Source organism: Punica granatum, chromosome 5 (genome assembly GCF_007655135.1).
Source record: "Punica granatum isolate Tunisia-2019 chromosome 5, ASM765513v2, whole genome shotgun sequence".
NCBI lineage: Eukaryota > Viridiplantae > Streptophyta > Magnoliopsida > Myrtales > Lythraceae > Punica > Punica granatum.
In genome coordinates, this window is record NC_045131.1 from 17,159,048 (window position 1) to 17,175,291 (window position 16,244).

Sequence of the window (16,244 nt, forward strand, 5' to 3'; positions counted from 1 at the left end):
AATTATATATATATATATATATAACATATATGATTAGGTATATTCGTGTCAAAATTGCCGGATTTCACTACCGTGGGGGCATATCTGAAAGGAATTCAAGCTCAGTGCAATATTCCACATTAATGTGCAAGAGCTGAGAAAGATGACTGATGGCAGCTGGTAAGCGAGAAAATTTGTTTTTGCTGAGGTCTAATGACATAAGCGATGGTAAGCTCCCAAATTCCGCTGGAAGAGCATAATCTGATAGATTGCAGCTAATTGCATCCCTTGGGAACTTCCTTTCGTGATATCCATGACCAAATAAAAGAAGAAACAGAGCGGGAATTCGATGCCTTACAGCCACTGAGGGATAAAACTGTCAATTTCTTCAAGCTCACCATGCTCAGAGGAAGTCGTGTGACAGCCGTTTTATCAGCACGAAGCACCGACAAAGAGGACATGTTTCCAAGGTCATCTGGTAATCTATCTACACTCGAAACAACCGGAAATGTCAAGGGTCTGGAGGGAATTCACCTGCCAATGCTACTATGAAGACATTGGAGCTTTCTGCAGTGTCGATATTCATTTTAACAAGTCTTTCGAGATGTCCTATTGATTGGTCAACAGATTTCAGCTCAGGACAGTCCTCGAGAATAAATTCTTCAAGACTGGGAATTTTTGAGAAGTCGGGGGTCTTGGTCAAGAAGGGTGAGTGACTGAGATTGAGGACCTTCAAGTTCCCTAAGAACTGTAACAAGAGAGGAAAATCAATACAAAAGTATCTCACAGCTGATTAGATGAATGAATTTTACGCAAGAGATACAAGTGCCTTACCTTTGTAGCTTTCCAAGTTGCTCGAAGTTTGCTGTGTTGCATATCAATAGCAACCAGGTTTCCCATACAGAAGCCATCTGGTATGAAGTTCAAGGGAAATTTGTGCCAACGCAGCCATCTCAGCTCTTTAATCAGAACTCCATAATCCCCGTGAAGATGTACGTTGTCTAGCTCAAGCAATCTCAATCCGCTCATCATCACAAAAGCTTCTGTACTTGCCTCTACTTCAGTTAACACTGGCAGATTTATTGCAATTCCCTCAACTTGATGGGTTCCTTAAGAAAGGAAGATTATTTGCATTATCATCTGCATTGGAAATTCTGTTCTTGTATAAATAAAGTTCCTCTGTATGTTATTTCGGGGGTTCATCACGGTAAAAGCAGCTTTAGAAAAGGTTATATATCCGCAAAGTATGCCTAGAAAGACTACAAATTTTCCATGATATCCAATATTTCTAAGAGAATGTTGTCTTCAATGGCCAGTTTGGAATTTCATAATCTCACCTACGTGATTCAATACATCTCAAAAGCGTGAAGTAGTCATTCAAGTTTTTCCAACTTCTTGAAATATTTCGAAGGTGTCCTTGGGCTCATTATCTAATATAAGACATTGGGAGTGATCCGTTTTGGTAATTTCTTCTACCCTTGGTGACTTTCAATTTTTGACGCTAGAAGCACTTCGATTTGATTTTATGTGTTAACAGAGTTTTGCTTGAAACTATATCTATATTCATCTGAGTTATTTCAGAATCAGGTCTTGGTTCACAGCATCGCATCCAACTTCCACATGATATCTCAATGATGTTTTATATAGAACACCGAGAGAGTACGTAAAAGATCATTGAACACTGCTCACTGAAAAAAAAAAAAAAAGATTAAGAGAACAGTACTAGATGCTTTTGAAGTGTGATGAGGACATCGGGCTGAGACCATAACGTGCTACGATTTCCAATACACTACTCAAGTCTGGCAAATCCAGTTTAAGTCCTTTAACATGATGGGTTCCCTAATATAGTTCCCCCGTGTTATTTCAGGGGTTCATCGCAGTAAAAACAGTGTTAGAAGAAGTTAATATATTTCACCGAAAATAGGGAAAGAAGATACATCAAAAGCATAAGTCATTCAAGTTTTTTCTGACTTCTGATGGTTCACATATTTTTTGAGGGGGATCCGTTCGTAATCGCTTTTACTTTTGTGTCTTTCAATTTGTTGACCCTAGAAGCACTTGGATTTGATTTATTTGTTAACAAATTTTGCTCGATACTATATCTATTTTCATCTTAGTTATTTCAAAATTAGTTCTTGGTTCGAGGCATTACACCCACCTTCACACGATATCTCAGTATTTGTCCTGATCCACCATAGACAAGTGCTTCGTCAAAATGGCATGAACACCAGAAGAGCAAAAGATTATCGAACACTCACTCGATGGTTTTGTAGAGTGGTGAGGACATCGTTCTGAGACCATAACCTGCTACGATTTCCAGGATTTTTAGGAGACTTTTTGCACACAATTTCTCTTCCCATGTCCCGTACCAAGTCATGCAACTCCAATCTATTCGAAGGGGTTATTTCTACAAGACACCTTTTGGTGAGCACACTTAGTCCTATATCTGCACTTAAACTGCATCCGCTCAAGATCTTGATCACGTGAGCTTTATCATGACCAACAAGGAAACAAGAAATATTGAGGAATAAAACTTCTCCTAGTCATCACTGAGAACATCAAAACTAAATTTCAGTTGATGCTATATACAATCAGGGGGAGCTCTTCTCAATCTGTCTGTTGCACTTCTCCATTCCACCGCACTTCGCTTAAGCAGCAAATAATTCCTTGGATATGAGACGAGAGTGATCACCGTTGACCCTCACGATATGTGTTATTGCATATCAAGAAATGAGAGACTTCTTAGTATCACTTGGCGTGATATTATGCACCAATGATTACAACATATGGGAAAATGAATGTTAATTACTCGAGGAATTGCCACAATCTATATCTATATTTATCTATATATACGAAAGATACGAGGTGAGCTCATAGCCTCAGAACGCTCCGTTTCTAAATGAAATTTTATCGGTTTATTGAGTTTTTAAAATTTAAAATTATATCTTATTATAAAATTAGCAACAAAATCTTCCATAATAATTTTTTTTAAAAGATATCTCATCATAAAGTCTTATTTCTTGATGTCTTTCATTTTTATAATTTATATAACATAATGTATTTGAAATAAATGGAAAGATTTTATTATATATAAATATTATTTAATAATCTTAAATTTTTAAAATAAAATTTAATGTTTAATCACATGTCCGTTTCGGAATGAAATTTTCTCAATTTTTTAAGTTTTTAAAAATTTTAAATTATCTTTTATTATAAAATTAACAACAAAATCTTTCGGAATAATTTTTGGTTATAATATCTCATTTAAAAAGTCTGAGAATATCATAAAATATTTTAAATACTACGGTTATCTATAATTGAAGGCAATATAAATTTTCTGAATGGAATTTGGGCTTTTATTTTTTATTTTCGGAATTATTTTTAATAAAAAATATTTTTTAATGATATCTCATCTTAAAATCTTACTGATGTCGTTAATTGTTATAATTTATATAACATAATGTGTCTGAATAAATGAGAAGATTTTATTATATATATATATATAGATATTATTTAATAATCCTGGATTTTTAATAATAAAATTAATATTTCATCACATAAATATTAACATAAAAATAAGTATATATTAGCATATATATTCTGAAATGAGTTTTCCAGATTTTTATTTTTTTCTTTTAGGAATTATTTTTAATTAAATTTTTTTTAAAGATATCTCATCATAAAACCTGATTTCTTGATTTCTTTAACTTTTGTAATTTATATAACAGGAATTTATTTAAAATAAACGAGAAAATTTTGTTATAAACATAGACATTATTTAATAATCTTGAATTTTTTTAACATAAAAAGCAATATATGATCACATTAATATTAACATCAAAATAGGTATATATTAGTATATATTTTCATACATAAAATAAATATATTAATATATGGTTAAGTGTACAACCTTTAGTATATATATTGGAATAAAAAGTATATATAAATCATATGCTGTTAAAGATTCTATTTTTCAAAAATAGATTAGATAATATTTTATAGATATATAAATTAGAATTTTTTACCTACCGAAAAAAATTAGATTTTCTTTTCAAAACAAATTTTACCTAAAAAAGAAAATAAATCAGGTTATATTTTATCTAGATTTTGTACGATAGTTTTAGATAGAGATTATCATACACAACTAGACGCAACCTCTCGAAAAGTATGTTTATGATGCACATTAGTTTATTAAAGTTTTTCATCTCTCTAAAGGTATTATTAGCCCTAAACATAAACGTGTTTGTTTATTTTATTCTTTTTTTTTCACAAAAGATTTTCTAAGGAGTTTTTCTTTTAATTTTTATTATATATATATATTGTCAAGTTGGTAAAAATATCATGTGCAAAGCAAGGCTCCACAACTTATATATATAAAAGCAACATACGAGGTAAACCTAGTCAGATAGCTTCAAAATACTTCGTTTCTGAATGAAATTTTCTTAATTTTTTGAGTTTTAAAATTTTAAATAATTTTTATTATAAAATTAGCACCAAAATCTAGAAAAATTAGTTTTCCATTACAATATTTCATTTTAAAAATATTGAAAATAACATAAAATCTTTTGGATATCACGGTAATCTCCAATCGAAGGCAATATGAATTTTTTAAAAGTAATTTTCTTAGCATTTTTATATTTTTTACTTTTAGAGTTACTTTTAATAAACAAATTTATCTATTCTTTTAGATTTTAAAATTTGAAATTATTTACGATTTTTTATTTTGGGAATTATATAAATAAAAAAATAATTTCTCAATTATTGAGTTTTTAAAATTTAAAATTATTTTCGATTATAAAATTAGCAACAAAAACTTTTGAAATTATTTTTGGATATAATATTCCATTTAGAAATCGAAAATATAATAATTTTTTTGATACTACAGTAATCTCCAATTTAAGGCAATATGAATTTTCTAAATAAAATTTTCCATGTTTTTTACTTTTCTATTTTCGAAATTATTTTTAATAAAAAATATTTTTAAAGAATCTCATCATAAAATTTGATTTCTTGATTTCATTAATTTTTAAAATCTACAAAATAGAATGTATTTGAAATAAATGAGAAGATTTAATAATTTTGAATTTCCAAAATAAAAATTAATATTTCATAAGTAAATAATAATATCAAAACAAGTATATATTAGTATGTATTCATACATAATATGAATATTTTAATATATGATTACATGGACAACTTAGTGTGTGTATATATATATGTAGTAAGAAAAAGTATGAACAAATTATATATTATTATGTAAATCTATTTTTAAAAAGTGGATTAGATAATATTTTATATATATATAAATTATATTTTCTTTTTATAAAACAAATCAGATTATATTTTATCTAAATTTTGTATGATAGTTATAAAATTATCATACACATAAACATGAACCTATTCTTTTGATAAGTGAGCCTACTCAACTCTTAAAATACGTTTACAACTAGAGCTAGCTCTCCAAACACATGTCTATCCTTAGATGCAAGTGAGTTTATTAAATTATTTTTCTTTTTTTTTTTATTTTATTGTTCTCTATTTTTTTGCTTTTTCTCCTCATATTGTTTGTCAAGATTGGTGATGTGAGTTTTGTCTCTCGAAAGGTACCGCTACCCTATACGTAAGCTCTCTGAAATTAAGATCGTCTACTACTAAACTTGAAGTTATTTGTTTATTTTATTATTTTTGTTTCACTTTTGATTCTCGAATGAATTTATTTTGCTTTTATTCTCCTTTTTTTTTTCAAAATTGGCGATGTGAGTTTCGTCTCTCGAAAGGTATTGCTACTCCAATTTGCAAGCTCTCAGAAAGTAAGCTCGTTTACTACTAAACTTAAAATTATTTGTTTATTTTATTTTTTTATTTCACTTTGATTCTTTAAGGAATTTTTCCTTTTAATTTTTAATCACAATTTCTTTTCACATTGACGGAATTATCTCATACAACGCACGGACTAGTTGTTTATAATTGTAGTTATTTTGTTGTTCTTCTTGGCCATCTTATTATAAGATAAAGTCATTTAAGAATATCTCGGCCATAACACCACATGCATACAAACAGAACTGGGGGTTGAACAATAAAAGATAAAAATATAAATATAAAAAAGAATTCCAAAAGATTGTTTTGGGGCAGCACCAACTCCATCGGCTTTAAATCTGGCTGAATCTGCTATACTGAACAACACCAACCCCATTGCCATTAGATCCCTTTCTCAAGGGAGCTCGTACCGCATCCTTTTATGTTCCAGGCTCTCCTTGAAAGGGCAATCAAGGGGACCTGCTCCGACATCACTGATTGCTGCAGTAGCATCCAGGTGATCGCATCGCAGCATTTCATGAGTTGTTATTAGGCTGCTGCTTCCAACCACTGAATTCCCCATGTGAGATAACTGACATCTCGGACAGACACTAATCTGTAAATGGACTCCGATGGCCTTAATAGTCCAACGACTATCACAGTCAAGATCCAGCTGGACCTTAGTGTACCTGTGACCCGAGCCTCCCATGATATCAGAGGGTGTCAAGTGAAACATGAAAGTGTGATCTTCAGATGGGAGTGGAAAATTAGGGAACACCCTTCCAAGGTAATCAGTCAGGTTCAGTTTGCTGGCCTTATCAGTGAGAGTAAATAAGGGGCACTCTACATCCAGTGTGGGACCAGTGTTGGGTGTGTACACAATGCCAAGGGTGATCAGTTTCAGCTTACAATCATTGCAAGGAGGCAATTGGAAAGATATCGAAGGAATGACACTTTTATACTGGAACCACTCCGGGATGTTGTTCCCTGGTATAACAAACCGGCCTCCCTCCCAGTTCTGTAAGAAGTAGACCAACTGGTTAGAAATGAGATATTAGAATCTGATGTTCAAATAATGGAAAACTGTAGCTTACACACATAACGTGAGGGGGGAGAGAGAGGGAAAGACAGCATGAACCTTCATGAGAAACTCTTTAAACTTGGTCGACAGATTCTTGCAACCATCAAATCTTATTGATCCACCAGCTTTCCATTGATCTAAGCCAAAAATCTCCACCAGCTTGGAGCAATTCACGAGACCCAATATCTGTGTATTACGACATGTTGACAGAGATATTCTCTCCAGAGATATGCAATTATTTGCATTTAGAGTGCTCAAACTTGGGGGCATATCTGGAATGAATTCAAGCTTAGCGCAACGTTCCATATTAATGCTCAGGAGCTTAGGAAGACAACTGATGGCAGCTGGTAAGCGAGAAAAATCGTTTCTACTGAGGTCCAAAGATATAAGGGACCTTAAGCTCCCAAATTGTGCTGGAATAGCATCATCTGAAAGATTGCAGTCTCTTAAACTTAGCTTGGTTAACGAGATTAAGCCTGATAATGTAGTGGTCAGCTGGTTACCTCGCTTGGGCACTTCTCTTTCTGATATGCATGACCAAATGAGTGAAGAAACGGAGCCAGAGGTTGATGCCTTACAGCCACTGAAGGATAATACTGCCAGTTTCTTCAAGCTTACCATGCTTGTAGGAAGTTGTGTTATAGCCGTTCTATCAGCACAAAGCACTGACAAAGAGTACAAATCTCCAAGGTCATCTGATAATCTGTCTATACTCGAACAACCAGAGATGTCAAGGGTTTGGAGTGACTTCACCATGCAGATGCTACTAGGAAGACATCGGAGCTTTCTGCAGTTTTGCAGATTCATTTTAACTAGTCTCTCGAGATGTCCTATTGATTGGTCAACAGACTTCAGCTCAGAACAGTCCGCGAGAATAAGTTGTTCAAGACTAGGAATATTTGAGAAGTCAGGGGTCTTGGTCAAGAAGGGTGAGCCACTGAGATTAAGGACCTTCAAGTTCCCTACGAGCTGAAATATGGAGAAGAAAACGATTACACAAGTATCTCCCCGTTTGAATAAATGAATTTTATGCAAAAAAGAAGAGTGACAACATATTTTTGTGTCTTTCCAAGTTGCTCGTAGTTTGCTAGATTGCATATCAATAGCAACCAGGTTTCCCATAGAGAATCCATCTGGTATGAAGTTCAAAGGAAATCCACGCCATTGCAACCATCTCAGCTCTTTAGACAGAAGCCCATAGTCCCCATGAACATGTACATTGTTTAGTTGGAGTAGTCTTAATTGACACATCTTCGCGAAAGCTTCTGTACATATGTGTACTTCACATAAGTCTGGCGAATCCAGTTTAAGTCCTTCAACTTGATGGGTTCCCTAATATAGTTCCCCCACGTTATTTCAGGGTTCAGTGCAGCAAAAACAGTGTTAGAAAAAAGGTTATATATATCACTGAAAAAAGGAAAAAAAAAAAAAGATACAACAAAAGCATAAATTAGTCATTCTAGTTTTTTAGACTTCTGATGGTTCAAATAATTTTAGAGGGTGATCAATTTCGTAATTGCTTTCACATTCGCGTCTTTCAATTTTTTGAACCTGAAGCACTTGGATTTGATTTATCAGTTAACAAAATTTTTGCTCCACACTATATCTATATTCATCTGAGTTAATTCAAAAACAGGTCTTGGTTCAGGGCATTACACCAACTTCCGCATGATATCTCAATATGTGTGCTAATCCACTTATGATCTTTTGTATAGATTAGTGCTTCGTGAAATTGGCATCAACACCAAGAGAATAAAAGATTATCAAACACTCACTAGATGGTTTTGTAGAGTGGTGAGGACATCGCTCTGAGACCATAACCTGCTACGATTTCCAGGATTCCTGGGAGATTCTTTGCATACAATTTCTCTTCCCGTGTCCCGAATCAAATCATGCATCTCCAATTGATTCCCTCTGTTAATTTTCACAAGACACCTGTTAATGAGGATACTTAGTCCTATTTCTGCACTTAAACTGCAGCCGTTCAAAATCTTGATAACGTAATCTTTATCATGACCGACAAAGAAGCAAGCAATATCGAGGAATAAATCCTTCTCATTGTCATCACTGAGAGCATCAAAACTTAATTTGAGTTGACTTTGTATACGAGCAGGGGGAGCTCTTTTCAGTTTGGCAAATGCACTTCTCCATTCCTCCACACTTCGATCAAGCAGCAAAGAACCCAACACCTCGAGAGCTAGTGGCAACCCCTGACAGTACTCAATGATGGTCTTAGATAGGTCAACGTATTCTTCTTTGGGATGGGGGTTTCTAAAGGCATGCCAACTGAGGAGCTGAAGAGATTCAGTATCATTCAGCTTCTCAAGCATATATTCATAATCCACCTTAATTTCCTTCAGCAAATCGAGGTCTCTAGTCGTTATGATGATTCTACTGCCAGAACCAAACCATTCACGCTCTCTTGCAAGTGCTCTCAGTTGTTCTGTATCGCTCAGATCATCAAGAACAATAAGTACCCTCCTGCTGCACAACCTCTCCTTGATGACATTAATTCCCCTATATATATTGTCAAGCTTTATCTTCCTTTGCTTAGTAATGTCCCGGAGAAGCTGCTCTTGTAAAAGAACTAGACCATTAGGTTGCTTGCAACTAATTTCTCTGGCATTGGCAGTAAAACTTGCAGCCTCGAAGTTGCGAAAGAGCTGGTTATATACAGCTTTGGCTAGAGTGGTCTTACCAATTCCTCCAATCCCGCTGATTCCAACAAACAGAACACCTCTAGAGCCGAGATGGAGCCTTTCACTTATAAGATCTAGACGAGGATTGAGCCCGACTGGGTATATTGCGACATCTAGAAGTGTATTCTTCAATTCGTTCCATATTCGGCAAGCAATATCTCTGACAATTTTTGCCTCCTTCCTTAATATCATTCCAAAACCGGAATACCCTTTATCATCTGAGTTTCAAAAGATTACTAACCACTACCTTAAACTTGATAAAATAAATAAATAAATAGAGAAAAAAATATGACATAAACTTTATGTACTCCTTTTTTTGGGACTAAAGTATGGATCGCAATTGCAAAATAAAAAAAGAAAAAGGTTGATGGTGAGTATTTTGGCAAGACAAAGGAACAGAAAGAACAATCAACCCGTCATCTGTATAGGACTAGAGTAAGTTACCCATTTGCCAAATTTGTCATATCCCAGCCTGATAATTTTCCGGCTTCAGTCAAAGCAGCCCTCCATCGAGCAACAACCTCCTTTTCCTCGTCTGACGCAGCCTTCGATTCATGCTCCATAAATGCTTTCTCAAAACTCCCGGACTGTCTTCTCACGTCGGAAGGATCGATGTCATAAAACACAGGAAGAACTATCTGCCCAATGGAGTTCCTGCATTCCAATATCTCCACTAGTTCCTGGAGACAACATCTTGAACTGGCATAGCTTCCTGAGAAGACAATCACGGACAACCTAGAGCTCCTGATGGCCTCTGTGAGTTCGGATGATATGTCCTCTCCTCTGAGAAGTTCGGTGTCATCCATGAATACGTTGACACCGTTTTCTTTTAGGGAGTAGTAGAGGTGGCTCGTAAAGGTCCTGCGAGTGTCCTTACCTCTGAAGCTGAGGAACACATCGGATCTCCATCTTTGTTGGGCAGTATTTGCGAATTCAGTAGACATGGTGAAAGGAAAAGTTCAGAGATTCCTGAGGCCTCTAAAATATGTGCTTGATATTGAGCCAAGAATCTATTTCTATTGTGCCAAGTCAATGCCAAAGTCAATTGGCCAGCTCTCAGCAACTTCTTAGTAAATGCAAATGATGTAGAGATATATCTTTTTTTAATGCAGTTGTTAAACGGGGACATCATGGTAAGATGATGAAAGCGACTTGGATGTATGGCTAAGACCTCTAATACACTAGGAGGTATGCATATCAAACGTCTATGAAACTAACATGCCTTAAGACATTCTCCGAGTGTCAATGGTCTAGGACACTAATGTGACCCAGCTGCGATGTACATGTGCTAAAGCCATGTAACTGGCCCTAGGCCACCTATATGCTCTAGTATGAGATGTGCATGATTTAACGAATCCCAATCTGATCTAAGTTTAATTTATGGGCGCTAATGCCTTTCTAAACAATCTAGATGGTCTAAAGAAAATTAACAACTAAGTAAAAATAAAGGGCGAGAATGATGACTAAGGCAATGGATCATTATTCATGCATCATTCGAATGGAAAGGCCTGTATGGAGTAACTCGGTGTAGTGGTCGGATGGTCGAGGACTAAGTCACCTGATTTCAGTTTCAAAGTCTCCACAGTCCTCTTAATGCCAGACGATTCTAGTACACCTCCACACATCTTCCTACGCAAGAGAAAGAAAAGGAGCTCTGTGCAAGACTTCTCTGGATCTCCTCCACGGTTTGCCCAAGGTAAGAAGAGTTCTTTTTATGGATGGTTGAGGGTCGAGTCACGTAATTTCAGTTTCGGTAGTATTCCAAAGGCAAGAATTTTGGGTGTGAAGTTTCAAGAACGAACTCCTCTGCAATTCTCCTGAGGCAAAAGTATAAAAGAAGCTTTATGCATGACGTCTTTGGATCTCCTGCACAATTCTCCGAAGACAAAAGTTTTGTATGCGGCATAGCACGATCATATATGTTTCGCTTATCATGAAACGTCTAGTCAACTTCGTCTATTGCTTCATATAGTGCCAAATCTCTCCAAATTTATTCTAGGGCAAGAGCTATGTGTATGTGGTACAAAAATTTTCAATTAAAAAAAATCCTAATCCAGAGATAAAATCCTTTTGATGTAAGCATCATTTTTTTCTCTATTAGTCGAAAGGGGAATGAGTAAGCAAATATCTATAATCATGCACTAAGCATGTTTTGCATTACGTTTACACATTTGAGTGTAAATCAGATGTGCAAGTGAATTGAGTGTTCAACTTGATGATTGGGTGAATACTATCATGAGATCGGGAATGCCTAAGAATATGTAGACCCAACTTGCTATATTTGATCAATGCGAGTCAATTTTGAAGTTTGTATTTTTATTTTGAGAGAATAATCTCATATATTCCAATCTTTTTAAAATTTTCTTAGATCTATCATATACTCTTAAAATTGTCTAAAAAGGCCTAACGTTTCTATCTTGTTTGCCATCTATCCTACTGTTACATTTTTCCGTTTAGAGTAGACCGGAAAGCTGACTTGGCTCCGTTAAGTCGGTGACTGTCCTTACGTGAAAAAAAAAAGACGTGGAAAAAAAGTGGGCCGTCTTTGCGCATCTCTCCCGTTCTCTTCTCTTTCACTTTCCACCGTGCCAAACTTTCCCAAATTCTCTGTCTCTCTCCATAAACCCAGAAATTAGGTTTTCGAATTCTCTCTGATCGGAAGCAAATCTTCAAGATTAAACGTGGCGTCGACAATTACGATTGTTGAAGGAAGTCTTTGGATTTTTTTTTTTCTCGAAACAGAATGCTGAGGGATACCCTTTGAAATCCCCTCCCAATCGAATCCACGAGCGGTCGTAGTACCAGAAGATCACTGTCCTTGAAGTTGAGGTTAGGGATTTTGAGCAGCAGGAATTTAGTTGCTTGCACTTTCCGAGGTGGTCGCACAGTAACAGTAGCCACTCCCGAAGCATGTTGTCGTAATCAGGTTCCACCGAAAAAAAAATTGTAAAATCCCCTCCGCTGTACTGCTTACTTTGTTTAATATTGTATGACCGATTATGAATGCGATGATTCAATATTATTTTGCCTATTTTCCTTTGAAAACGAATCTTGCCACTCTGTTCTTCCGAAATTCGCACTTTTAAATTGAGATCTTATCAAGCTTTGGCTGAATATGCTATCGGTCTTCATCCTAATACTGATGCAGATTCTTCCACGTCGTCCATATTCTAGCAGTATAGCTGATCTCAGTTTTCCGAGCTTGATAGATTAATGCCATTGTCTTAGCAGCTTAGGATATAATTCACGGGATGTTATCGTTTATGGGCCCCGTTTGATTTTGGAAAGGATGAACCTCTCCTATGCATCTTTTGATTTTGGGAAGGATGAACCTCTCTTAAGCATATGTACCAGAAGATCACCGTCTTTGAAGTTAAGGTTATAACACAAAGGAAGGCCTTTGGAAGGCCTGTACTCGGAGTTTCCCTGGGGTTGATCTGTTCTGTTTTTTTCCCTCAGGAAAAAGAAGCTCGCATCGTTTTGTGTTTCCATGGTGAGTTCTTCTCTATTTGCTTCTCAGCTGTTTGTTTGCAATATACCTTTTGGTGGGGGGAAAATCCCCAACTTTTGATAAATTTCTCTTTGCGTTATAATCTTGAAAGAGTTGAAAATCCATAAAAGCAGCCTGTAATGAAGTTTCATAACCCGAGCAATACTTTTGGTTTTCACAGCCACACAGGCCTCTTGATGGAAATTTTGTGCTCTTGACTGATTGTTGGAGTCGAGGGAGTGAGTTGAGTTAGAAATTGACTGGCATAGAAGCCGTCATTGGATATGGAATAGGAGAGCGAGCTTCCAGAGGAAAGCATCGAAGAGTGGAGACATTTGGTTCAAGGGAATCTTCAACCATTTCTGGGAGCAATGCGGCCCTTTGCAGCTACGGATTGCAAGTCCAACAGAAGACATCACGCACAGCTAACAACCCAGGTAAAAAGTTTGTTGGATGCCCAAGGTACCGGGAAAATGGAGGGTGTGGGTATTTTAGGTGGATTGACCATCCATTTGAAGTTTCTCAGAGGAAATCGATTTCAGAAATTGCTGCAGAAGAAGTTTCCTCGTCTGAATGGGAAATGAATTATATGAAATTTAAGATTAAGGAATTGAAAGAGGAGTTAAAGCACCGAGATAATAGTAATTCTTGGGTAGTTGTTTCTGCAATTTGCATATGTATTATGATTAGAATTTTGTTTGGGATGTGGTTGGGGTGCAAGTTCTGTATTGGCAAGTAGGAGGAGGCCATGGAGAAGGGTAATGCAATAATATCACCTGCAGGCTTTACTCCGTACGGAGTGGACTTCATTATTTGTAATGAAATATAAGGTCTGTTGAATATCTTCTTTGATCTGTCAGTCATTGACTGTTTCACCACCATCAATTTCGGTTAAGACAAATCATAGGAATCACAGCATAATCTATACAGCCAAAAACTTCATTCTTGTTTTCCGACCATAGTATTACGCAAAAGAACAGAATGGGAAATGAATTATATGAAATTTAAGATTAAGGAATTGAAAGAGGAGTTAAAGCACCGAGATAATAGTAATTCTTGGGTAGTTGTTTCTGCAATTTGCATATGTATTATGATTAGAATTTTGTTTGGGATGTGGTTGGGGTGCAAGTTCTGTATTGGCAAGTAGGAGGAGGCCATGGAGAAGGGTAAATGCAATAATATCACCTGCAGGCTTTACTCCGTACGGAGTGGACTTCATTATTTGTAATGAAATATAAGGTCTGTTGAATATCTTCTTTGATCTGTCAGTCATTGACTGTTTCACCACCATCAATTTCGGTTAAGACAAATCATAGGAATCACAGCATAATCTATACAGCCAAAAACTTCATTCTTGTTTTCCGACCATAGTATTACGCAAAAGAACAGAAATTGGCACCGGAATAGAGAAGAAGACGAATGATCTGAGTTTGCATCTTTAGCATTATGTCATGCATCGCCCGTTGACTCAAATCCTTAATTGCCGTGACAGAGTCGCATAAAAAGGACGTAACACAAACACATGTTGTCGATGCTCGGAAGGGACCATTAGGTTCCGCTCCCTATAAGTTTTCTGAAGATCAAACTCGAAAACACATTAATTGTTGAATACTTTTCCATGTCATTCCCTTTTCATGATTTCTCATTTTCTGGAGATTAAACCCGAAAGCAGTTTTCTCCAACAATGACAGTATCTCCTACCCCAGAGTCATTCCTGTCTCCAAATCCAATTTACCAATCACAGCTTATGAAGATTTCCTCTGAACTTCAAGTAATTGAATGCTTTCAAGTTTCAGAGTCGATACATCCATACTATCGGGAGAAGTTCTATTTCCTCAGAATACATATCAACACACATATGAAGCTCTTACTCAGAACGCACATTTAAAACACATGATCTAGGCCTAGTAGATGTGATATAAACATAACCCATCCATTTTCACATCAAGAACATAACCCATTCATTTTCACATCAAGGGCCTCCACTGATGTTGTTCATTGCTGCTCATTCCTATCCAAGGAACTCTGCTCATACATCTGCACATAACTTTGCTGAAGCTGCCGTTGTTGCTGCTCATTCCTAGGAGTTGGTTGATGCATATGAGATTCCTCGCTTCGGCATGGACTAACAAATTGCCCTCCAAGCCTTCCCATGTAACTCATTCGGAATGGTTAATCTGGTACCTGAAGCAACACATACAAGGTTTTGAATATCTTTCAAATAAATATTATAAGTAACGTTGTTATAATGACATACACGAACATAACTCCTTCCACTTTCTCCAGTAAATACTCCAACTCATTTCTTTGCTTGTGACAATTCTCTGAAAATTTGAGCCTGAACATTTGGCTCTCCTTTCTTTTTTGCAAGTGCAATAAACCAAGCATCCGTTAAAAATGTGAAGCTTGACATAACTATGTAATATGGGTCAAAGACTTATTAATTCTGAAGTTTTTGCCCTCTATCTTTTGTGTTGTGTGTACTATATGGAAAGTTCTTCCTTGAACTCCCATAACTAAGCTGCTAAGACAATGGCATTAATCTATCAAGCTCGGAAAACTGAGATCAGCTATACTGCTAGAATATGGATGACGTAGAAGAATCTGCATCAGTATTAGGATGAAGACCGATAGCATATTTAGCCAAAGCTTGATAAGATCTCAATTTAAAGGTGCGAATTTCGGAAGAACAGAGTGGCAAGATTCATTTTCAAAGAAAAATAGGCAAAATAATATTGAATCATCGCATTCATAATCGGTCATACAATATTAAACAAAGTAAGCAAAACAGCGGAGGGGATTTTACAAATTTTTTTTTTCGGTGGAACCTGATTACGATGACATGCTTCGGGAGTGGCTGCTGTTACTGTGCGACCACCTCCGGAAAGTGCAAGCAACTAAATTCCTGCTGCTTAAAATCCCTAACCTCAACTTTAAGGACGGTGATCTTCTGGTACTACGACCGCTCGTGGATTCGATCGGGAGGGGATTTCAAAGGGTATCCCTCAGCATTCTGTTTCGAAAAAAAAAATCCAAAGACGGGATTCAACAATCGTAATTGTCAACAAAATTGATTCAATCGGGAGGGGATTTCAGAGGGTATACCTCAGCATTCTGTTTCGGAAGAAAAAAAACAATCCAAAGACTTCCTTCAACAATCGTAATCGTCGACGCCACGTTCAATCTCGAAGATTTGCTT

General features: G+C 36.1%; 1 protein-coding gene across 5 annotated transcripts; it reads right to left on the bottom strand.

Annotated features, from left to right (window-relative positions):
• Positions 1-5,946: 5,946 nt before the first annotated feature.
• On the bottom strand, positions 5,947-10,553 carry LOC116206608 (TMV resistance protein N-like). Of its 5 annotated transcripts, none has more exons than XM_031539383.1 (5): positions 10,000-10,552; positions 8,632-9,736; positions 7,360-8,188; positions 6,914-7,128; positions 5,947-6,793 (listed from the first exon to the last, which is right to left on the bottom strand). In XM_031539383.1, exons 1-5 carry the CDS (start codon positions 10,497-10,499, stop codon positions 6,191-6,193), a joined length of 3,252 nt encoding a protein of 1,083 aa, XP_031395243.1. In that variant the 5' UTR covers positions 10,500-10,552; the 3' UTR covers positions 5,947-6,190. The 5 variants fall into 5 exon arrangements, with proteins under 5 accessions (XP_031395243.1, XP_031395242.1, XP_031395241.1 ...); XM_031539382.1 differs by having other exon boundaries at positions 6,914-7,269; XM_031539381.1 differs by having other exon boundaries at positions 6,914-7,284.
• Positions 10,554-16,244: the final 5,691 nt, after the last annotated feature.